The 24,749-nt window shown below is 34.2% G+C and overlaps 1 protein-coding gene across 6 annotated transcripts in view; it reads left to right on the top strand.

Moving 5' to 3' along the window:
• METTL15 (methyltransferase 15, mitochondrial 12S rRNA N4-cytidine) overlaps positions 1 to 24,749 on the top strand; it is a 202,942-nt gene that overhangs the window by 4,390 nt on the left and 173,803 nt on the right. For all 6 annotated transcript variants that reach the window (XM_060018633.1, XM_060018634.1, XM_060018632.1 and 3 more), the window contains one exon: positions 870 to 1,147. In XM_060018633.1, coding sequence (XP_059874616.1) covers positions 887 to 1,147 — 261 coding nt within the window. In that variant the 5' untranslated portion in view covers positions 870 to 886. The remainder of the gene's footprint in view (positions 1 to 869; positions 1,148 to 24,749) is intronic.

A 24,749-nucleotide genomic window follows, 5' to 3' on the forward strand; every position in this document is an offset into this window, starting at 1 on the left:
ATAACTCATAATCCATGAGGAAGGAAAAGAGTAGTGTTAAATTGTTATTTACTTTAATAATATCAAAAATGTTGCTTGCATCCAAATGGGTAAAGAACGTAATGTTTTCAAAAGGTATTCTGTTAATACATTTCATAAATTACTTTTTTCCTCTCCATTTTAAAGAATTACAGATTACAGAATAAAATGGAGCAAGTAAGAGAAAGCGAAGGAATGTATCAGTTATTTACTTGCTTTATTGGGGGCATGGGGCAGGGAGCAGATAATTAAAATGATATGAAGTGCCAAAGTGTGTTCAGTGGAGTGTTTATAAAGTTATAGTTTAAAATGATATGTATTTCACTGATATAAGCCATGGTGAGATGATTTCGTCAGAGCATATCCATGACAAATCTGTAAGATTTTCATAGACTGATAACCTTTTCTTTTTGGTTGTACATGCATAGTCTTTTTTCAGGGACAATTTTTCAAACAAAGTTAAATTGAAAATGAAGATTTAGCATTATGAGAAAAACAATTAGAAGACCTTGAAATAAAAGACTATGTGAACCTAAAATAAAATAATGTTTTTAATCCCTTTCAGAAAAACGATGACTGATTAATCAATATTCACATCTCTGATGGTTAAAACATTAATGGTCTCAGAGCTTATCAGGCCCACATTAAAAACTGTATTTTCAGATAGTTTCTGGGGTTCTCTTGGGTTCCTCGCTTTGCATAAGGAGGGTAGTTATCTTCACTTGTCTGAGATGATGAGTTTTACATATTTTTCCTGTGTTAAATATTTCATACTAATTTGCTTTCCCCCAAGTATTATAAAATTCTTTTGAAAAAAGCCAACAATCATGATATTTAAATTTTTTTTCTAGATTTGTTGATCTACAGAATGCTTCAATACCCATATTTTTGTAGAATCTATAAAAAATTTCTTTCGTGCTGGTTGGAATCTGGCATATTTAATTTGGGTGTCTGGCCAAAAAAAATACATGCTACAGCAGAAAGATATAATGAATATGAAGCCCAGGAGCAAACAGATCAAACTGGAGCTCAGGAGTTACAAGGCAGAGATTCTGAAGTGATGACTAAATTACATATTCCAGTGATGGTGGATGAAGTTGTTCGTTGTTTGGCACCACAAAAAAGGCAGGTAAGTTGGTTAGTTTTATATTTTCTAACACTTTTTAACTGAGATATGATTCACTTAATATTCACAATTTTAAGGTGTACAATTCAGTGTTTTTTAGTATATTCACGAGCTTATGCAATTATCACCACTGTCTAATGCAAGAACATTTTTATCATCTCAGTAGGAAACCCCATACCCATTAGCATTCACTCCCCATTGACCCCCTTCTTGCCCCTGACAACCACTAATCTATTTTTTGTCTATATGGATTTGTCTAATCTGGACATTTCATATCAATGAATTCATATAATATGCGGTCTTTTCCACCTGCCTTCTTTTACTTAGCATGTTTTCAGTATTTATCCACATTTTAGCGTTTGTCGGTACTTCATTTCTTTTTATTCCTGAATCATTCCGTTGTATGGATACGACTTTTATTTTTTTTATCCATTGATCAATTGATGAGATTTATGTTTCCACATTTGGACTACTCTGAGTAATGCTGCTATGAACATCATGTACAAGTTTTTGTGTGGACATGTATTCAGTTCTCTTGGGCATGTATCTAGGAGTGGAATTACTGGGTCATATGGTAACTTTTTGCCTAACTTTTTGAGAATCTGCTAAGCTGTTTTCCAGAGTTGATTAGTTTTGTCAAATAACAGTTTTAAAAGGAAAAGAACATTATTCCAGCTATGTGGTTAGGGTATGAAAACTGAATTCTAGTATAGCTTCTTGAGAATTTTCGTATCTTTTTAGGAATGACTGGAGACAAAGATAAAAATCTGAATTCCTGTCCCCTGTTTTCTTAGGCTTAGTTTTCAGCTACCTTTCTGTCTTACTGAGAGTTCTCCAGAGATATAGGACCAACAGAATATGTGTGTCTGCGTGTGTGTGTGTGGTGGTGGGGTGTATGGTGTATGTGTGTATAAAGAGAGAGAGAAAGAGAGATTGTTTGATTGATTTTAAGGAATTAACTCACATGATTATAGAGGGTTGGTAAATTCAGAATCTGCACAGTAGGCTGGTAGGCCGGAGACCCAGGTAAGATTTCCAGGTTGAGTCCAAAGGCAGTTGGCTGGCAGAATTCCTCCTTGTGCCAGGGAGGTCAGTGTTTGTTCTATTAAGGCTTTCTAGTGATTAGATGAGACCCACCCATTATATGGAAGGTAATCTGCTTTACTCAGTCCAGCAATTTAAATGTTAATTTTTATCTAAAAATACCTTCACAGAAACATCCAGAGTAATATATGACCAAATATCTGGGCACTATGGCTCAGCCAAGTTGACATATAAAATTATCCATCATACTTGCCTTATTTATAGTGTTGCTAACAGGATTGTATAAGGTCTTAGGTATGAAAATCTTTAAAATCTATAAAAAGTTCACAAAAATGTTAGGTGATACAATATCCAAAAAGAAAAAACTAGTCTTTCTGAAAATTAATCACATTTACCAAAGGAAAAGAAATCTTTATCATTGTAAGTTTTCATTAAATGTCTGTTTATAACTTTATGCTGATAGTAATTAGCATACTGACTTCCAAACTATGATCTCTTATTCTAGAAGCTACTATTATTACCTAAATCAGTTATATTCATTTTAAAAGCCATTCCTTGTTTCTTTTCCCAACATATAGTGGCTTAGTAGTTAAGAGCAAAGATTCTTTAACAAGACTGTGTAGGTTTGAACCCATTGTCTAGTACGCATGTGTGTGTGAACACATACACACAGCTCTTAAAAAGCCATCAGTGATAGGACTTAGGTTGCTTTATCATAAAAAATATTCTGTTTACCTTGTCCTCAGGCAGTATATATATAATGAAATAAACCCAGTATTCTTTTTTTTTTTTTTTTTTTTTTAAGTGGTACGCGGGCCTCTCACTGTTGTGGCCTCTCCCGTTGCAGAGCACAGGCTCCGGACGCGCAGGCTCAGCGGCCATGGCTAACGGGCCTAGCCACTCCGCTGCATGTGGGATCTTCCCAGACCGGGGCACGAACCCGTGTCCCCTGCATCGGCAGGCGGACTCTCAACCACTGCGCCACCAGGGAAGCCCCAAACCCAGTATTCTTAAATGAGATTATGTGTTTAAAGTATCTGGCTAAATGCTGTCACATAGTAGGGACTCCAAAATATACATGAAAATGTAAGTTAAAAAATTAAATTGGATAAAACTTCCTGTTAAGTATGACTTCATCAAAATGAAATTCTCTTCATTTCCTTTAAAGATTCATAAGGCAAGGATAGTAATTAAAACTCATACCAAAATGTGAGTTTTAAAATGTATGTATAAATATATATATTTGAGATATATATGAGAGGGGAGGGGCAGTTAGTAAAAATGTGAAACTGGATTTGATGGCTTGAATTTGATCTCTGGAACCAGAAACCAAATTCATTGTATAAATTTGCTGAACCCTAGTAGCAAAAACCAAATGTTTATTTTGCAATAACCCATGAAGTAGAAAAACAACCAAACAAAAACAAACCTGGCTAAGTCTCCTCCTAATTCAGTACTGGATCTGCCTTTTTTTTTAAAAACCAAGTGGGATAAAATTAGGCGATTCTACAACTTGACCTACCCTGCTGTTTCATTCTGCTCAAGTTCGTGACAATTGTAATGTTGGTTTATTTTGACATTTCCATTGTTCTGATTTGAGTTGGGTTTTCTAGTAACTTTTTATAGAAAGTTTAATTTTATGAATGTTATTTATGAGAAATTTAATGTGAGGTACACTTATAGAGACAATGTTATTTCTTACCATTTCTGCTGTCTGGCAGACAGCTTTATTCACTATTCCCTTAATCTTCAAGTAATAAAGAACTACTGACAGTCCTTGGACAGGAAAGGTCTTCATTTCTTCCAGAACCCATTATTTGCTGCTTTTCTTCCTGAGCCTTTTCTCCAAAATCATTTTCCTTTGCAAACTATGAGTCATACATTCACCTGTATCAATCACCTACTTAATTACTGTTTTTCACATCACCTTCAATGATAAATTTACAAATGAAACTTTGATCATAACAGGAACTTTAAATATAGTTTTGAGTGAGGCCTCAGTCATTTGATAATTATTTCCTCTTCTTTAATATTTAAAAGATGCTTACTTAAAGAAAATAATTGATTGTGGTAATTTCTTCTGCATCATAGCCAATTCACTACACGTTAACTTAGTTTTGCAAATACATGCAAAATATTTATGAGTTTGAATTAAAAGAATAAAATTCCTCTTCCTCTTCCTTGGGAGGTACAGAAGGAATTAAATAAATTATAATTCTTCTCCTTGCCCCATTTTCATTATTTCATAGTCTCGGTGAATAATTTTTGTAAGAAAGTATTACTTGTTCTAAAGACATTTTTCTTGCTCCTGAGGATGTTTTAGTGTAGGCTACCTTGGTCAATTTTTTATTCCTTATTTCTGAAAGCTGGAGAAAATATGCATGATCCTGTCTAGTTGAAAATGATAGCAGTTTGAAGGATATAGGAGTCTTGGTATTCTTGGTATTCTTTGCCCAGTAGTATTGCTAATGTAGCTTGGTGCCTTAGAGTTTCTATAGGAGTGATAAGTTATGAGGGACATGATGGTCATGCAAGGACTAGTACCAGTACCAGTACCAGTACTAGTACCAGTAGATGTGTAATTTCATATAAGTAACTTATCATGCCTCTGCCTCAGATTTCTCATCTGTAAAATGAAGAAATACAACCTATCTCATATGGTCATTGTAAGGGTAAATCGCTTAGAATGATATATTCTGAGTAGTATGAGCTCAATAAACATTATCTGATACTATTATGGGGATTAGGAAGGTCAGCATTGGTAGCTAGATACAATAAAATTCAGGAGAAAAATGCCAGGAGGCAGCAAAGGTGGAAATAAATGTTCCAGCAAAGGTGGAACCAACATGTTTGGAACTGAAAAAGTACCGTTTCTTTTGCCTGAACCATTCTTCACATCTTGAGTTAAATTTCACTTTCTCAGGGAAGCTTTTCTGGAGCCTACAGAGGAGGGCGGTCTCCTGATTAGTACATTCATGGAGTTATATACTTTTCTTTCATAGGACTTATAATAATTTATAATTATAATTTTTTAATGAGATTATTTATTCAGTGGACATCTCTCCTAGCAGACTGCCCTCCATGAAAGTCATGGACATCTTTATCTTGTCTACCATTGTATCATTATACCTTCAGGGCCTAGCATAAGGACTGTAACATGGTGGCTTTGTAATGATTTTTAAGGGAATGAATAAAAGTCAGAGTAAACTGGAGGACAGATGTGAGGCACAGATAAAAGGAATGTCCCTCGGGTACTATGGTAGCTTCTCAGGCTCAAGACTTATATGATTCCAGCCTCAGTGTGGCAGGCCCAGTCTGATGAAGTAACTGGAGAAATCTGGGGAAGGAACAGATATGAGGACTGAGAAAATGAGTTGGTACCTAACTGATGCAAAATAGATTATGATAAATGTCAGGCTAAGGTTATACGGTTGGGTTTCTAAATATTCAAAATAAGTATTTAATCTATTTTGATAGTCTAACATTTAACATTAATTTCATCATTACTTGATTTACCAAAGCTGTCGTGGTACAAGATATGATAATTTTCTTTCTAAAAAATGCCCTATGCTCTATATAATGGATTTTTCTTAACATCAGTTGCAGTATTTCACTTGTTTTACTTTAAATCCTTTATAATCTTTAAACAGAGAGTGAACATCAAAGAGAAAATCCTGGGACTATAGGTTTACTGTCTTTAAATATTAAAGGCTGATTGATAACAGAAAGGAGGAGTTTATTTTGTTTAACCTCAAATTATTGAAAAAGTTAGGAACTTTTATATGAGACAGGACCTGTACTATAGCACATGTAGGGAGATGCATTATTTTCCTAAAGAAAGAACTATTAAATTTCAGATAGAATGGACTGTGTCAAGATGCAGTGTCCTCTCCTTTATTTTTTAACATATAGCTTTCTTGGAAGCAAATTTTTATTTTACACTTCTTTCTACCATTGTTAATTTGAAAAATGTTTCTGTTTTAAAGCATTGTGTAGGTAGTTAAGTGACCTATGTATCAAAATACCTTCAGGAATGTGATATTTCCAGTGTTGTACTGGTAAATATGTAACACCTGGTGTGTGGATCAGGGTGGGGTACGGATTTAAAAAAAACCAAAAACCTTGATTTATTTTGTTTGCAGATTCCCATTAAATACAAATTCCTACCATGCACATTTCAAGCTACTAATCTGGTGTCACTGAATGTAGCATTAGGAAGAAATATGTACAGTTGGCTCCCTCTAGCTAGTGTGAATAACACTGGATAGGACCCTCATGGTTGTTGCCATTAGATATCTGTAGATTATATAATGGCAAAAATTTTTGCCTGACAATTCTGAAAATTAGTACAGTCTGTAAATTTTTCCCTTAGTTTGACATTCCCTCGTTAAGACTTATATTTTATGTTTCTCCTGGAAGGTACCATGGTGTAGCCATAGAATACTGTTCTCATCTACTTTTTAACAGTGGTATTCTTTTTTTCTCTCTCTAATAAACAATCCATCCCAAATATAAAACAGGTTAAAAATGGTATTGTATAGTATGAATTTGTTTATGTAATTTACTTGTTATCAAGTCCATTATGCATTATGTAACAGTGAGACATTTTGTTGGGTGCAAAAACTTTGAAATCAACATCAATGTCTTTTTTTTTTGCACAATTTGGATTCACACAGGTAAATAAATAATAAAAATATAACTGTTTTGTAAACAGTTTTCCTGGAATCTCAGGAAAACTGAGATTAATTAAAATTCTAAGAGAATTTTAATTAAATCAAAAAGGCCATTTTAGTAAAAAAATATTAATTAAAGGTTCAGTACAGCAATAAGATAAAGCAATTATAAATATTTATGCACCTAATGTCAGACCATCAAAATAAATGAAGCAAAAACTGACAGAATTGAAGGGAGAAAGAGACAGTGCTACAATAATAGTTAGAGACTTCAATGCCCCACTCACAATAGTCTATAGAACAAGCAGACAGAATATAAATAAGGAAATAGAGGACTTAACACAATAAACCAACTAGATCTAACATTTACAGAACACTCTACCCAACATCAACAGCATACACGTCTCAAGTGCACATGGGATATTTTCCAGGATAAACCATATGTTAAGCTATAAATTCAGTCTCATAGATTTTAAAAGACAGATATCATTTAAAGTATCTTCTCCAGTAGCAATGGGATGAAGTTAGAAATCAATAACAGAACAAAATCTGGAAAATTCATGAATTTGTGGAAATTAAACAGCCCACTCTTAAACAACCAATGGATCAAAGAAATCACAAGGGAAATTAGAAAATACTTAGAGATGAATGAAAACAAAAACACAATATACCAGAACTGAAGGCACACAGTAAAAGAAGTGCTAAGGGAGAAATTTATAACTATAAATGCTTAGATTAAAAAAAACAAGAAAGTTCTCAAATCAGCAACCTAGCTTTACAACTTAAGCAACTAGGAAAAGAAGAATAATGAAACCCAAAGAAAAACAATGAAGAAAATCAGTGGAACCAAATTGAAGGGACCAACAAAGTTGACAATCTTAGCTGGAAGGTCTAAGAGAAAAAGAGAGAAGACTCAAATTACTAAACTGAAAATGGGGACATAACCACCAGTTCTACAAAAATAGAAAGGATTATATAAGAGTACTATGAACAGTTGTATGCCAACAAATTGGGTAACCTAGATTAATTGGATAAATTCCTAGAAACCACAGAAGCTACCAAGACTAAATCATGAAGAAATAGAAAATCTGAATAGACCTATAACTAGTAAGGGGATTGAATCAGTAGTCAAAAAATCTCTTGACAAAGGAAAGCCCCAGACCTGATGGCTTCACTGGTGAATTCTACTAAACATTCAAAGAAGAATTAATATTAACCCTTCTCAGACTTTTCTAAAAAACTGAAGAGGAGGAGATACTTTCTAACTCATCCTATGCGGCCAGCATTTTCTTGATACCAAAGCCGGACAAAGACACTACAAGAAAAGAAAACTACAGACCAATATCCCTTATAAACACTGACACAAAAATCCTCAGTAAATACTAGCAAACAGAATTCAGCATCACACTGATAGAATTATACAGCATGACCAAGTAGGATTTATTCCTGGAACGCAAGGATGGTTCAACATATAAAAATCGATCGGTGTAATATGCCACATCAACAAAATGAAGGGAAAAAAAATGTAATCATCTTAATCAGTGCACAAAAAACGTTTTACAAAATTTAACACCTTTTCATGATAAAAACACTCAACAAACTAGAATAGAAGGAAACTACCTCAACCTAATAAAAGCCTTACATGGAAAAACCCACAGTAAATATCATACTCTGTGAAAGACAGAAAGTGTTTTCCCTAAGATCAGGAACAAGGCAGTGATGCCCACTTTCACCAATTCTGTTCAACATACTACTAGAAGTTCTAACTGGAGCAGTTAGTCAAGAAAAAGAAGAAAAAGGCATCCATATTGGAAAGGAAGAAGTAATATTATCTGTGCAGATGATATGATCTTATATGTAGAAAACCCTATAGATCCCATACACAAACCCAAACCAAAACAAAACCTGAAGAACTTATAAATAAATTCAGTAAAGTAGCAGGATACAAAGGCAGCACACAAAAATCACTATACATGAACAATCAATAATCTGAAAAGAAAATTATGATATAGTTCCATTTACAATAGCATTGAAAAAAATAAAATGCTTAGGAATAAACTTAAGCAAGGAGTTGAAAGACTTGTACAATGAAATCCACAAGACATTTCTAAAAGAAATTAAAGAAGACATAAAAAAGATAAACGCATCCTGTGTTCATGGATGTGAGTACTTAATGTTGTTAAAAGGTCAATATTACCCAAAGCAGTCTACAGATTCAATGAAATTTGTTCCAAAATCCCAACGATGTTTTTTGTAGAAATAGCAAAATCCATCCTAAAATTCATTTGGAATCTAAAGGGACCCTGAATAGTCAAAACAATCTTGAAAAAGAACAAACCTGGTGGAATCATGCTTCCTAATTTCAAAACTTACTACAGAAGTACAGTAATCAAGAGTGTGGTACTGGCGTAAAATCAGACATACAAACCAATGGAATAGAAAAGAAAACCCAGAAATAAACCCTCACATATATGGTCAAATGATTTTTGACAAGGGTGACAAGATCATTCAACGGGGAAAGGACAGTCTTTTTAACAAATGGTGCTGGGAAAACTGGATATCTACAGAGAGAACAATGAAGTTGGGCTCTTATCTAATACTACATAAAAAATTTACTCTAAATGGATCAAAGACCTAAATACAACACCTAAAACTGTAACACACTTAGAAGAAGACATAGAACAAAAACTTTACAACATTGGATTTAGCAGTGATTTCTTGCATATAACACCAAAGGACAGATAGCAAAAGACAAAAATAGATAAATTGTACTTCATGAAAATTTTAAAAATTTGTGCATGAAAAGACACTATTCACAGAGTTAAAAAGGTGACTCACAGAATGGGAGAAAATATTTGCAAATCATATATCTGATAAGGATTCAATATCCAGAATATATAGAGAACTTTTAAAACTCAACAACACAAAACAATCTGATTCAAAAATGGGCAAAGAACTTGAACAGACATTTCTCCAAAGAAGATATACAAATGGCCAATAAGCACATGAAATTGATGCTCAAGATCACTAATCATTAGGGAAATACAAATCAAAACTATAATGGGATACCACCCCACACCCATTAGAATGCCTACTGTCAAAAAAATCAGAAAACAAGTGTTGGTGAGGATATGGAGAAATTGGAACTCTTGTGCACTGCTGGTGGGAATGCAGAATGATACAGATGCTGTGAAAAGCAGTATGGCAGTTCCTCAAAAAATTTAAAATAGAATATTACCATATGATCCAGCAATTCCACTTTGGGGTATATACTCAAAAGAATTGAAAGACAGGTCTTGAAGCAGTATTTGCACACCCATGTTCATAGCAGCATTATTCACAATACCTCGAGCATGGAATTAACCTAAATGTTCATTGATGGGTGAAGAAAGAAGAAAAATGTGGCCTATACATAAAATAGGGTATTATTCAGCCTTAAAAAGGAAGGGAATCCTGCAGTATGCTACAGCATGGATGAACTATGAAGACATTTTGCTAAGTGAATAAGCCAGTCATGAAAAGACACATACTATATGATTCCACTTACATGAGGCATTTAGTGTAGTCAGACTCATAGGCAGAAAGTAGAATGGTGGCTGCCAAGGGCTGTGAGGGAGGGGAATGGGGTGTTACTGTTTAATAGAAAAGATAAAATGAGTTATGTAAATGGATGGTAGGCATGGTTGCACAACATTATGAATGTATTTAATACCTACCACTGAAAAATACACTTAAAAATGCTTAAGATGGTGGGTTTAAGTTATGTGTATTTTAGCATAATAAAAATTTGTTTTAAAAAAGAGCAAGTTACTGTTTTGAGAAAACACTTCTTTTTATATTAAATTATGGCTTCTAGAAATAGATGATTGTTTTATAATTATATGTCAACATTAAAGTAAAATAAATATTGTTGCTTTTTTATTTTACTGTTGCAGATTCTGTATTTCTTGCAGATTTCTTCTATGTATACTTCTAAAATATGTCTTTAATATATATTTTAAAATCCCATTAGTATTGGATCTCATGATTAGCTTTGTGTTTATTATATGCAATATTTTATTAGTACCATATTTATTTAATATGTTATCTGATATTTCAGCTATTAGTAGCATTTATATGTAGCCTGCACTACCTGGTGATGTGATGAACATTTTACATACTGTTGTTAAGGTATTTAAAATCTTTCAGGGAGTCAACAGTAATAAACAAAACAATTAGACAATTAAATATTGAATTCTTATATCTGATCATTTAATTATAATTTTTTATCACTCATTTTTTGTTGTAAAAACTACAGTTTATCAGCTCTAATGTGTATTAGTTAAACCCATCTTACTCAAAGTATCAAATATAGAAATTCCTCTTAAAAAAAAAAAAAAGAATTCCTCTTGGAGTTTTAGGGTGGGGCATATGGGAGTATGGATCCCAATGATAAATTTAGCATATTTTCTCTAATGGGAATGTATATATTTAATGCTATTTATAAAATGTTCGTTCATGTTATAAGAAATGTGAAAAATTGATGCAAAAATGAGTTTTTGGGTTAGTTTTTCAAATTTTATTTGGCATATATAAAGAAATAAGGTCTTTAGGTAAATGAGCTACTCAATCATGCCCAAAATGTTAGTTTCTTTAACAGTTCTTTAGAGTTTTAGAAGTATATACATTGTTTATAACTAAAAGGAGAATAACTTGTTCATGCTTATTTTCCCTTAAAGATGTGGTACTATTTAAAATAGTTATTTTACATTTATTTATTTTTATGCACATTTATTTAAATAAATATGTATAATTACATTAGTTTTCATATTGAAATCTTTAATAATTGCAGTGTACTTCTTGAATGTATATCTACCCTTTCTAGTAAGTTTAGTATCCATGAGAATATTCTTGCTTTTCTATCAGTGGCTTAATGCATTTTTATCCCTGTATATAATTATCTTCATTAGAATTTAGAAGCAGATTATAAAGGACATTGGATAAATAAGACCAATAACTTAATTGATTCTTTTGCCTATCCAATGTCTTTAAATTATCTTCTTATAATTTGGTCTTTTTTGTACCCCAGAAGATGAATCTTTCCTATATGTTTGCTATTCAAATATGAGAATTTAAGATTCTTTTTTTCTTTTAAATTTAACTTAAAAGGTAATTAGAAATTACAGTTTTTGGTTCAGCGATAATCCCCAAATATATGTGGTTCCATGGTTACGAAAATGATCTTCCATTTCTAAATGTCAGACATAAGTACTGAACTTTAAAATTTATTTGAGCAGGAAGAAAACAAAGGTCCATTCTGTAAGGGAAGCTCAGAGAAAGAAAAAGGAGAAACAGGTGAGGTTTTTCTGTTCACAAAGCACATTTGCATGAGTCATTCTGAGTACTGGTTACTGTCTATTTAGGTCAGCACTAGTCCCTGATCAATAGTCTAATCATAGTTACTGCAAGAGGCTAGGTCCAGTGGTTTTTTTTCTAGGTCCCATATTATTTTTGTTAAAAGTGGTAGGAAGTGTACCTTGACCTTGTGAGCTCTAAGAACATTTTATGTTACTCTTCTTCCACTACCTTCTCTTCATATAACAAACTACTTAGCTGTAAGTAGAATACTTAAAATGTTATTTTATAATAAACGAAGTTGCAAAGCTTTATGGTGACTCATCTTGTTGTAATCTGTGAACTCTCTTGTTCTTTCTTTTTTTGTGGGTGCTAGTTTTTGTCTCCTTTGGGTGAAACAAATATTATTTATCAGAAGGTAATGTGCATTTAAAGATTTTATTTACTTTGATGAATGTTGTTTCAGAACGTATTTATATGCATTTTTATGGCTACTTAATTTTTCTTGTTCCCTATAAACTTCTCACTTGGTTTGCTTGAGTCTTTTTTTTTTTTTTTTTTTTTTTGCGGTACGCGGGCCTCTCACTGCTGTGGCTTTTCCCGTTGCGGAGCACAGGCTCCGGACGCGCAGGCTCAGCGGCCATGGCTCACGGACCCAGCCTCTCTGCGGCATGTGGGATCCTCCCGGACCGGGGCACGAACCCGTGTCCCCTGCATCGGCAGGCGGACTCTCAACCACTGCGCTACCCGGGAAGCCCGGTTTGCTTGAGTCTTTAATGTATGAGATGTTATATTGCATTGTGTAATAATTTTAAGGATATATTTTATCCTTGTCATATTCATTTGCTCTGTGTGCTATACAGTATTTTTCTGTATTTATAATTACATTTCCAGAAAAAAGCCAATTCTTTCTTTTGTTGTATATTTTTTTCTTTTCGAAATGCAAAAGAAATTAACTCACAGAAAGGTATAGCATAAATTGACTAGAGCCATCAAGTGACTGAGGCTTAGAGATGGAGATAGAGGGAAAGGGTGCTGTCACGGGAAGGAAACTGTAAGAGGATGTTTTCAGGAAACAGTGTTAGTACTAAAAAGGGAGACAAACTTCATGAATTTCTATCTTCTCTATATGTTTTCCCTTCTTTTTCCAGCCTCCACGCTACCTTATGTCTCTTCTCTGTGGTTTTGATTTTACCTTCCTTTATAGCAGAAATCATGAAATAATTAAAGCAAATTCAGTCATTCATCCTTCCTCCCACTTTAGAAATGATCTTCAAAATGGTCTTATGAAGACTAACTTTTCCACTAGTACGGAATATTGTCACCAAGATGATTTCTTCTTTGAGTAATACATGTGAAACCAACATTTTTGAATAGAAAGGCTTGATTTTGCTCTAATTTAAAATGATCAAAGCAGCAAACTACCTTAATGAATGAACATGAAGCCAACTTTTCTTGCAAAGGACTACTTTAGAGCTTAAATACAAAGTGAGATATTTCACATATTTCTAAGCGAGACATAGACAACTATGAGAGAGAAATGTTTTATACTGTTTTCTTGGTTTAATATTTTTGTGACATCTTGTTCATTATAGAAACTGCTGAGATTTTTCTAAAGTTATTGTTTTCCCCTGAAGAGCCATTAGCTTAAATGCATCGTTAATAACATACAAAATAAAATATTTTATTTCAGAATTTATTGAAAGTAAGTGTTAGAAATTCTTTGAGAAACTTATATTAGGGATATTGAGTCAGTTCTTCTTAATGTGACTATACCTTCTGAAAGCCCAGGGTGAGAAGTGGTGTTTGTGTCAAATTCTCCATTTCCTGTCAAATCTATTTATGGATTGACATAATTCTGATTCGATTATGCTGAAGGATAGAGGATAAAGGTAAACAAGTATCCAACTACAACTGACATTTTTTGTAATTTTTTTGTTTTCAGTTTGTTCTGGTCTGAATTTTTTTTATTACATTCAAGGTAACTGACTTGACAGATTTGGTTTTATAATTACACATGGAAAAAAATTCAAAAAGTAATTGTTTTTTTATAAATGATTAATGAATGAGTTTTATCATTCTGAAGATGTAACCATATAAATCAAAATATTCTTTGTTCGTGGCTAACTTAATAAGTATTTACTGACCATCCACTGGGTATGTCTTAGTCCATTTGGGCTGCTATAAGGAAATACCACCAAGTAGGTGGTAGTTTATAAACAACAGAAATTTATTTTTCACAGTCTTTAGTTGTAAGTCCAGGATCATTGTGCCAGATGTTCTTGTGAAAGCCCTCTTCCTGTTTCATAGCAAGTGTCTTCTTGCTGTGTCTTCATATGGTGGAGCCTCTTTTATAAGGCACTAATCTCATTCGTGAGGACTCCATCCTCATGATTTAGGTACCTCATAAAGGCCCCCCTTCCTAATACCATCATCTTTGGGGGTTAAGATTTCAGCATATGAACTTTGGGTGGATACGGACATTCAGTCTACCACAGGGTACAAATTTTTCTTTCATTTTTGAAGAAACAAAGAATATGATCTGGCACCCACCAAAAATAGCTTAGAGTTTCCTGAAGGAGGTAAGGGAAAGGCAGCCTGAATGGCAGGATAAGTAACTAAACTATTAATATTGTTAACAGAACTAATAGTAAATGATAGGTCAAAGGTAATCCATTTTATGGATGCTCATTTTGCTGAGAGAGAGCAAACTCTAAGTTTATAATATATAATTATGTCTACAAAGTAGAGAATTTTATGATATAAAAAGGCAGATATTCATTTACATTATGATATGAAAAGCAAGATATTAATTTGCATTTTAAATAAGATTCATTACAGCATTACTCTCTAGCTCATTATGTCAGTTTAGGATGTTAACCACAGTATTGCAGGTCTCTGATACTTTTTACTTCCTGATTATGGGAGACCAAGAATTAACTAGTTAAATGAGAAAACCATTTTTAACACTTATGTTTGATTGTAAATTAGGATGATTGCATATTCCAGTTACTACTTTAAGTTCTATAAATGTTTTTGTTCATTACTTTTGTTTTATATTGGTTTTTGGGTAAAAAGTCTTATAAATCTTTCCAAAGTATAACCTTACTTACCTTAGAGTCTACACATCTAAATTAAACTTTTTAAAATTGACTTAAGGTTGTAATTTTGAATATCCGTTCTTTTCTGTTCTATGTAACAGTGATTTTCTAAGTGCCTTAATTTCTTCCTTCCCTAAATCCCTACATGGCTATATATTTCTGGGTGCATTTTTAATCTTTTCTGCTGGTGCTCATTTCTTAGTATGCTCACTTAGAGCAAGTTCATCACTACTAAATTTTCCAATAGAGCTAATCTAAGCAAACTGGAGTTTCTAGGTGAAAGTAGATAGCACATCTGTTAAGTCAGAAAACCTGGAATAGTCATCCCTCAGATATCCACATGACTGGCTCCCTCACTTCTGGTCTTCATTCAAATGACACCTTTTTAGAGATATCATCCCTGGCCACCCTATTTAAAATTTCAACTACCATCCCACAATGTTTGATATCCCCTTTCCTTGCTTTTTTTCTTTATCCCTAATACTTATCAGTAACATGCTATATTTTTTCATTTTCATCTTGCTTCTTTTTTTTTTTGCCGTACGCGGGCCTCTCACTGTTGTGGCCTCTCCCGTTGCAGAGCACAGGCTCCGGACACGCAGGCTCAGTGGCCGTGGCTCACGGTCCCAGCCGCTCCGCAGCATGTGGGATCTTCCCGAACCGGGGCACGAACCCGTGTCCCCTGTATCGGCAGGCGGACTCTCAACGACTGCGCCACCAGGGAAGCCCCATCTTGCTTTTTAATTGTTGCCCCTCCCTCACACCCTCCCTCCATGGCATCCTGGAATTTAAGTTCCACAAAGCTTGGGTTTTTTTCTGTTTCTTTACAACTGTATCCTCAATGCTGAAGACAGTGACTGGCATCCAGAAAGTACCCTATAAATATTTGTTGAAATAATTATCAAAAGCAAGAATGAAAAGAAAGGTACTGGTAAGAGAAACATTAAGAAGGTAGATATGGCGAGTGATTGGGTGAAGTGAAGAAAGCCTTGGGAAATTGACATAAAAGACAATGAGCTGTTAGGTCTAAGTTTCTGTGCGAAAATGAGACCATTTCCTCATTTTTTCAATAAATATTTATTGAGCTTCTGTGTAACAGGTGCAGTGCTCTTGATGTTGGGGATACAATGTGGAGCAAAACTGGACATTATCTTAGCCTCTAAGGAGCTTATAATTTAGTGGAGGAGGCAGGCATTTATCAAATAATTATCAAGGTGAATATGAAATTTCCACAGCTGTGAAGGAGAATACAGTCAGCCCTCCATATCTGTAGTTACACATCCATAGATTCAACTAACTGCAGATGGAAATATTCAGGAAAAAAGTTCCAGCAAGTTCCAAAATCAAAACTTGAATTTGTAGCTCACAGGCAACTATTTACAAAACATCTACATTGTGTTTACACCTATTTACATAGTATGTACATTGTATTAGGTATTCTAAGTAATCAAGGGATGATTTAAAGTATATGAGAGCATGGCTTAGGTTATATGAAAATACTACACTATTTTTTTCCCTTCAAGTTTTATTGAGATATAATTGACATACAGCACTATAAATTTAAGGTGTGTACTGTAATGATTTGATTTACCTACATCATGAAATGGTTACCACAGTAAGTTTAGTGACTATCCATCATCTCATATAGATACAAAATTGAAGAAATAGAAAAAAAATTTTTTTCCTTGAGGTGAGAGCTCTTAGGATTTACTCTCTTAACAGCATTTATGTATAACATTCAGCAGTGTTAATTATATTTATCATGCTGTACATTACATCCCTAGTACTTATTTATCTTATAACTGGAAGTTTGTACCTTTTGATTGCCTTCTTCCAGTTCCCCCTCCCCTACCCCACCTCTGGTGACCACAAGTCCGATCTCTTTTTCTATAAGTTTGTTTGTTTGCTTGTTTTTGAAGTATAATTGACCTTCAACACTATGTTAGTTCCTGTTATACAACATAGTGATTCCATATTTCTATACATTTCAAAATATCACCACAATAAATCTAGTTACTATCTCTCACCATACGAAGATATTACATTATTATTGACTATATTCCTATGCTGTACATTTCATCCCCATGACTCATTTATTTTGCAACTGGAAGTTTGTACCTCTTAATCTCCCTCATCTATTTCTCTCCTCCCTTGAGCCCCTTCCTCTCTGGCAACCACCTGTTTGTTCTCTGTATCTATGAGTCTGTTTTGATTATGTTTATTCATTTGTTTTGTTTTTTAGATTCCATATTTAAGTGAAATCATACAGTATTTTTTTTTCTCTGACTTATTTCACTTAGAGTAATAACCTCTAGGTCCATTCATGTTGTAGCAAGTGGGAAGATTTCATTCTCTTATGGCTGAGTATGATTCCATTGTATATATACACCACATCTTCTTTATCCATGTATCTATTGATGGGCACTTAGGTTGCTTCCATAACTTGGCTATTGTAAATAATGCTGCAATAAACATATGGGTATATATATCTTTTCCAATTAGTGTTTTCGTTTTCTTTGGATAAATACCCAGGAGTGGAATTGCTGAATCCTGTGGTAGTTCAATTTTTTGAGGAGTCTCCATACTGTTTTCCATAGTGGCTGCACCAATTTACATTCATTAGATACTTCAGAGAGGAGCTAAACCAGAGGACCTGTGGGGAGGGCTCTGTCCCAGGAAAACCCATAGGGCCCTGCTCTGTTACAAAATCAGGGAGTATGATACCTCCAGCTTTGTTCTTCTTTCTTAAGATTGTTTTGGCCATTTGGGGTCTTCTATATTTCTGTATGAATTTTAGAATTCTTTGTAGTAGTTCTGTGAAAAAATGCCATTGATATTTTGATATGGATTGCACTGAATCATGTAGATTGCCTTCATCAATATCATCATTTTAACAACGTTAATTCTTCCAGTTCATGAACATAATATATCATTACATCTCTCTGTGTCGTCTTCAGTTTATTTCCTCAGTGTCTTAGAGTTTTCTGAGTACAGTTTTTTACCTCCTTAGTTAGATTTATTCCTAGATATTTTATTCTTTTTGATGTGATTGTAAATTGGATTGTTTTCTTAATTTCTCTTTCTGATAGTTCATTGTTAGTGTATAGAAACACAACAGATTTCTGTATATTAATTTTGTATCCTGTAATTTTACTGAATTCATTGATGAGTTCTGATAGATGTTTGGTGGTGTCTTTAGGATTTTCTATGTATAGTATCATGTCATTTGCAAACAGTGACAGTTCTACTTCTTCCTTTTTAATTTGGATTCATTTTATTTCTTTTTCTTGTCTGATTGCTGTTGCTCAGACTTCTAATACTATGTTGAATAAAAGTGGTGAGAGTGGGCATCCTTGTCTTGTTCCTGATATTAGAGGAAATGCTTTCAGCTCTTCATCATTGAGTATTATGTTCGCTTTAGGCTTGTCATATATGGCCTGTATTATGTTGAGGTATGTTCCCTCTATATCCACTTTGTTGAGAGTTTTTACCATAAATGGATGTTGAATTCAGAGAGAAGAGAGAACATATATAAAGGTTTTATGCTGGGTAAGAGTATGGCAAGACTGAAAGATTGTAAACAAGCCACTGAATGAGCTGAAGATGCAAAGGGGAGGTTTGAAAGATGAGGCTGGAGAGGAAGGTGGAGGTCAGAGATGATTAAGTTTTCCTTTTATTTATTATTCTTTCTACATTATTGAGAATGGATTGGTCTAGACTAATGAGACTTTTGACCAAAGATAATGAGTGGTGATAATTGTAGATTTGGAGAGGAATGCACAGATTTGAGAGAGATATTTAGGAATTAAAAAGTACAGGATGATACTGACATGAATTAAACACCATTTTCATGTTAGACACTTTATTATGTACAAGGGATACAAAAAAGAAATAGCCTGCAGTAGAAGAATTCTTTGAAATAAAACATTCCATTTTATATATATATATATATATATATATATATATATATATATATGTATATATGTTGCTTTGATATAATAGTGAGGGAAACTATTCTACCTGGGTTTTCACAAAGGAGATGAAGGCTAATATGCATCTTCAGAAATAACAAGGAGTTTTCTAAGTGGATAAGGAGAGGAAGGGAATTCTAGGTGGAGAGGAAGGGAATTCTAGGTAGAGAGAACTATTTGTGCAAATGCAGAAAGTCATGAGAAAACAGCATTTGCTCAGGTAAGCAAATGTTCAGAACATAAAGGAATTTGTAAGGCTTGCTAATGATATGGGACTTTACCTTTTGGACATGGGGAGCCTTGATACTTTCTCTCAGCGCCCTGAGGTTTGACAAGGAATTTCTGGAGTTGAAGCTTATTTGGGAATAGAGATGGAAAGATGGATGATTGTGTTTGAAGAGGGGGGCTTTCACTTGAATGTCCAGTAACAGAAATGAGAGACTAGAGTTAGAAATTAGATAAGGAGATTGAATTTACCACACAGGTGATATTTAAACCCTTGAGAATAGATATGATTGTCAAGGCAAAAAAGAAGGAAACCTTGGATAACACTTACATTGAATATCAAAACTGTAAAGGAATTTGGGAGATGGAAAAAGAAGGGATAAGAGAAGTTGGTAAATACATAAAGTAAGTTGAAATATGAATGGCTGCCACGTCTAATCTGCTTCATTACTTTGGCCCCATTGGCCTAGGAGTTTAAGGAAAATTTTGTTTTCTGGCTTTGTGAATAGATCAAATAAAAGCTAAAAATGGTTTTTTATACCTTCCATACCTAGACTGTTTTCTTACTCGTATTTAGAATAAACTCTTCCCTTGCTATAATTAACAGTATTTCATCCAAACTCGAAAACACCCATTTGGTAGTCCACAACATATGCATTATTGTATTTCATCTAGAAACCTAAATGTTGTAAAGTGACTTTAGTTTATTTGAAAGCTTTTCATTGCTATTGTTTTATGTAGAATAAACATTATAACATAGATCCAACTAATCAAACTAATATTATTATTAGTACTAATCCTGACAAATTCGTTTACAAAAAAGTATACTAAAGAAATTGCTCTGAAATTTCAAAGTTTGCCAGCTTGGAGAAAACCTATCTCTGGTCAATTATTTGAATTTTGCTGAATTTTTGTAGCTTCACTGTCTTGGGCTAATATTCAACCTGTTAGTTGGCTTATTACCTTTCAGAGACTGACCTGTGTTTGGTGTAAAAATTAAGTGACAGGGAATACCCACTTGAGTTGTGAATGTGATTTCTTAATTTTATCTTTCCTGATCTACTTGATGAATTATATATGTTCATACCTAAAGGAAAAGCGGGAAGGATCTTCTTCCATGTGAATTTCCATTGAATGCTCTGCAGGTATTTTCTTACGGCAACTATTTTAACCAAGGCAGAAACCTTTTCTTCATATTTATGTATTGATGGTATTAAATAGATAGGGTAAAAAAAATTGAGTAGAAAAACAATTAACCAGGAATAACAGTATAATCTCCAGATGAATTCTAGATGAATGGATGTTGCAATTAGGTACTATATACCACACTCATAGTCTATAAGAATATTTTAAATAAATAGTTTAGCTTAAATCTACATAATGTTCAAAATTGAAAGTAAAGTTTGCATGATGTTTAAGAGAGGCATTCGGTGAGTACGGTTTTTGTAAATGTATTGCAGTTGCTAAAAATTAACATAAAATGTGTATTCTTGCTATAAACATTTATTTTCAAGATTCTTAAAAATTGGACATACTTTGCATAGTTTTCCCTCAAATAAAATGTCAGTGACAGAGTTACAAGCTTTTTTTTTTTTTTAGTAAGGATATTTTATATGAATCTCTCATTGTGGTTTTATTTTCTAATGTTTTGCATAAAAGTTCAAATGTGAGCAGAAACTATTCATTCACTGTTACTCTCTTTGATAAATTTGGGTATATGTAATTTCCTCTAAAAGTGTGAGTGGGGAAACTAAATTCTTTGAAATGAGTTTTCTGATTATTAAGATTTTATAGGTAAAGCTTTATTATTTAATTAACTTAGATGATTTCAGTATGTGTTGATCATCAAAAGAATTTTGTACACTGTAACTTGAAGTAGTTCTAGTGATGTTTTAGGAGAATACAAAAACATTAAATTGTCTATACTACATCAATTAGCCTTTGATGGTTTTCTTTTTTGTTATGCTAATTTATTTTCATGACTCAGAAATGAGAGATCTTTTAAATGCTTTTTGTTTACACAGCATGTCAGTAGACTTTAGGTCAACGTGTCTATGAATAGGTACATGTGGTTATTTTGAACATTTGAAATTGTTTAGATTTTCCCCCAATTTTCATAACATTTTATATATTGATTTTGCTAGATTGCAGAAGAAAGGCACACTCATATAGTTTGATATTTGTTTTTGTATTTTTTTCTTTCTAACATAATGACTACGGGGGAAATTTTCATATCAAATTACTTTTGGTTCTTTTGTATTCTCTAAAAGAACTTTACAAAATTCAATCCAATAAGTATGTATTGAATGTTTTTTTGTTTTTGTTTTTTTAGTATTTATTTATTTATTTAGTGGCTGCATTCGGTCTTAGTTGCCGCACACGGGATCTTTTGTTGCAGTGGGCTCTTCGTTGCAGTGCACGGGCTTTTCTCCAGTTGTGGTGTGTGGGCTCCAGAGCACATGAACTCTGTAGTTGAGGCACGCGGGCTCTCTTGTGGCTCAGGGCCTCAGTAGCTCCGTGGCACGAGGAATCTTAGTTCCCTGACCAGGGATCAAACTGGTGTTCCCTGCATTGCAAGATGGATTCTTAACCACTGGACCACTAGGGAAGTCCCTGAATGTTTTTTTATATGTTTAGCACTGTGTTGGGGGACCAAGAGGTTACCAAAATGGAGATTATCACCTGACCTGGCATCCAGTTCATGTGTTACTCCTAAGTAATGATGTGACCTTGGAAATGTCACTTGCTTATCTAAGCCTCAGTTCCTAATATGGAAAGTGAAGATTTTGGAACTATGTCCTCTTTAAGGTCTCTTACAAACATAACATTATTTGTAATTGTCAAAGTTGACTTTATAAAGGGCTGGATATCTTCTGTTTACCTTTCCAGAACCACTTTCTATCCTTTTCACCCTGTATGTGTCCTGGGAGGATGACCTTTACCAACTATATCATCTAGCTCCCCTGCCCTTTGGCTTCTGGTTGGATTATACCAATGGGAGATACCAGCTAGAGATAGAGGGTGAGGGGAAAGTGAAGCCATCGTACTCCTTTGTGTTGCCTTGAATTGGTTGCTTTTCTTTCCCCAGAGCCATAGCACCTGTCAGGAGGCCCTCTCTGTATAACTAACCCTCTCTAGATAATGGTAATCACTTACTCCTTTTGCCCTTCAGGCTTGGGACGGTAACGTCTCTGGCTGTTGTCAGATCCTCTGGAGCTGTGCACTATTCCCTGTTCCCTAGCCCCTAACCTCTGTCTACATCTTTATAAATAGTTCGTTAATTAAACTATCATTCTCAAATTACCAAGTTTGGGTGTGCCACCTTTTTCTTTTTTCCCCTGCCAGAACTGACTGAATGCTTTCTATTCTCTTGGAATGACTTGCTACCAATCTCTGTATCTTAAGGACTTATTACCATTAAGTGTCATCAAGAGTCTCTGTAAAATGAAAATATTCTGTGAGGGACTACATGATAAGCTCTCTGACTAATATGTTAATTTTCAGTGGTTACTATTGGGTTGTATGCTACTTGTTTTAGAGATGTGTGTATATATGCATGTGTATGTTCCCCCTTTTCTTCATTTTATAATCAAGTGAGAGCTCAACAGTTTTATTTAGGTCATTTTCCTGGCAGAAAATACCATTAGGCTAGTCAGATCAAGATGTGTGGAGTTTTTTCTTGTGGCAATGGGGAATCTTTGAAGAGTTTTAAGATATGGAGTGACCTGGTTAAATTTCCATTTTTTGTAGGCTACTCAGTGGCTATATATTGGGAGAATTTGTAGGCAAGGAGGCTGATGTTTTATATTAGATAAAAGATAATAGGTATCTGAACAAAAGGAGCAATAATCAGTGTGTTGAGGCAAGGAGTTGAAAAGTCAGCAGTTGTGGCAGTGGATTGGATGAAGGGGAGAAAGCTTATCATCACTCTCCTCTTTGTGTGACTAACCCAATGGAGAGTGATGCTGCTCCATGATATGGAGAATAATGGAGGAGGATTAGGTTTGGGGGAAGTCAGTGAATTAAATTTGGGGCTTGGGTGTTTGAGATGCCTAAAGGACATCTAGGTTTTCCTGTCCAGAAGGTAGTTGATTGACTAAATAGTCTGAAGCAAGAAGGAGAAGACCAGATTAGAAAAAATAATTTAAGGAGTCATCAGCAAGGCAGTATTGAAGCCAAAAAGAGAATGAGGTCCCTCATTTTTTTTTTTACAGATGGAAGTGCAGAGGAAGCTAATGTATTACAAATTTGGTCGAAGAAGATGACATAAGGAAGGAGAGAGAAGGAATGGTTAAAGAGGTATGCAGAGGACCAGGAGACTCTGGTTGCATGTGAGCTAAGGAAATAGAGTTTTAAGACACAAGCCATCAACAATGGCAGATTCACCCGAATTTCAGAAAGGTAGAGGCTAGAAAATATTTTTCAGAGCTGGCAGTTAAATGATTACCTTAGGGAGAGCAGTTTCAATGGAGTAATGGTTCATTGGAAATCAGATTCCTGTATGGAAGGGACAGGAAGAGAGAGCAAGTATAAATTGATATGAAAAGATTTGGATGAGTAAAGGAGGGTAGAATATGGATAGTAGTATGTCAAGAAAGAGTTTTATGTATGTGTGTGTGTATGTATGTATGTATGTGGGTAGGTAGGAGGGCAGGTAGGTAGGTAGTTATATTCCTTATTTCTGTGAGGATAGAGTAGGCCAGAGAGAAAGTTTGAAGATACAGGAGAGGGGAGGTCTGATGAAAGCTGAAGGAGAGTCTTGGTTCAAGAGCACAGGTGCAAGATTGGCTTTGAGTAGAGGAAAGACTTGAAGTGAGGATGGGTGTGATTGAAGATAAATTTGTAGGTAATGGGCCAGAAAAATTGAGAGGAATCTAGCCTGAGTGCCTTTATTTTCAGGATGAGATCAAAGACAATGTTGTCTGTAAATCAGAAAGCTGTTTGAAGAGATTATTGAAGTGGGGGTTCAAGGAGGTTGTTGAAAATTTAGAATAGTCATCGAGACATGAGGCAGTGTGGTGTGGTGGTTAAGAGCCTGGGCCCTGGAACTCTTCTACTGATGAGTTGTGTGACCACAGACAAATTACATTATTTTTCTGTGCCTCAGTTTTCATCTAAGAAAGGGGATAATTATAGTTCCTACCTCATTAGAATATTGTGAGGGTTAATAAATGTTTAAGTATAGATGTGTGTAAAGTATATCTGGTACATAGTAAATACTCTATAAATTATAATTCTGATTATTACTGATATTTTT

This window comes from Delphinus delphis, chromosome 8 (assembly GCF_949987515.2).
Source record: "Delphinus delphis chromosome 8, mDelDel1.2, whole genome shotgun sequence".
Classification (NCBI taxonomy): Eukaryota; Metazoa; Chordata; class Mammalia; order Artiodactyla; family Delphinidae; genus Delphinus; species Delphinus delphis.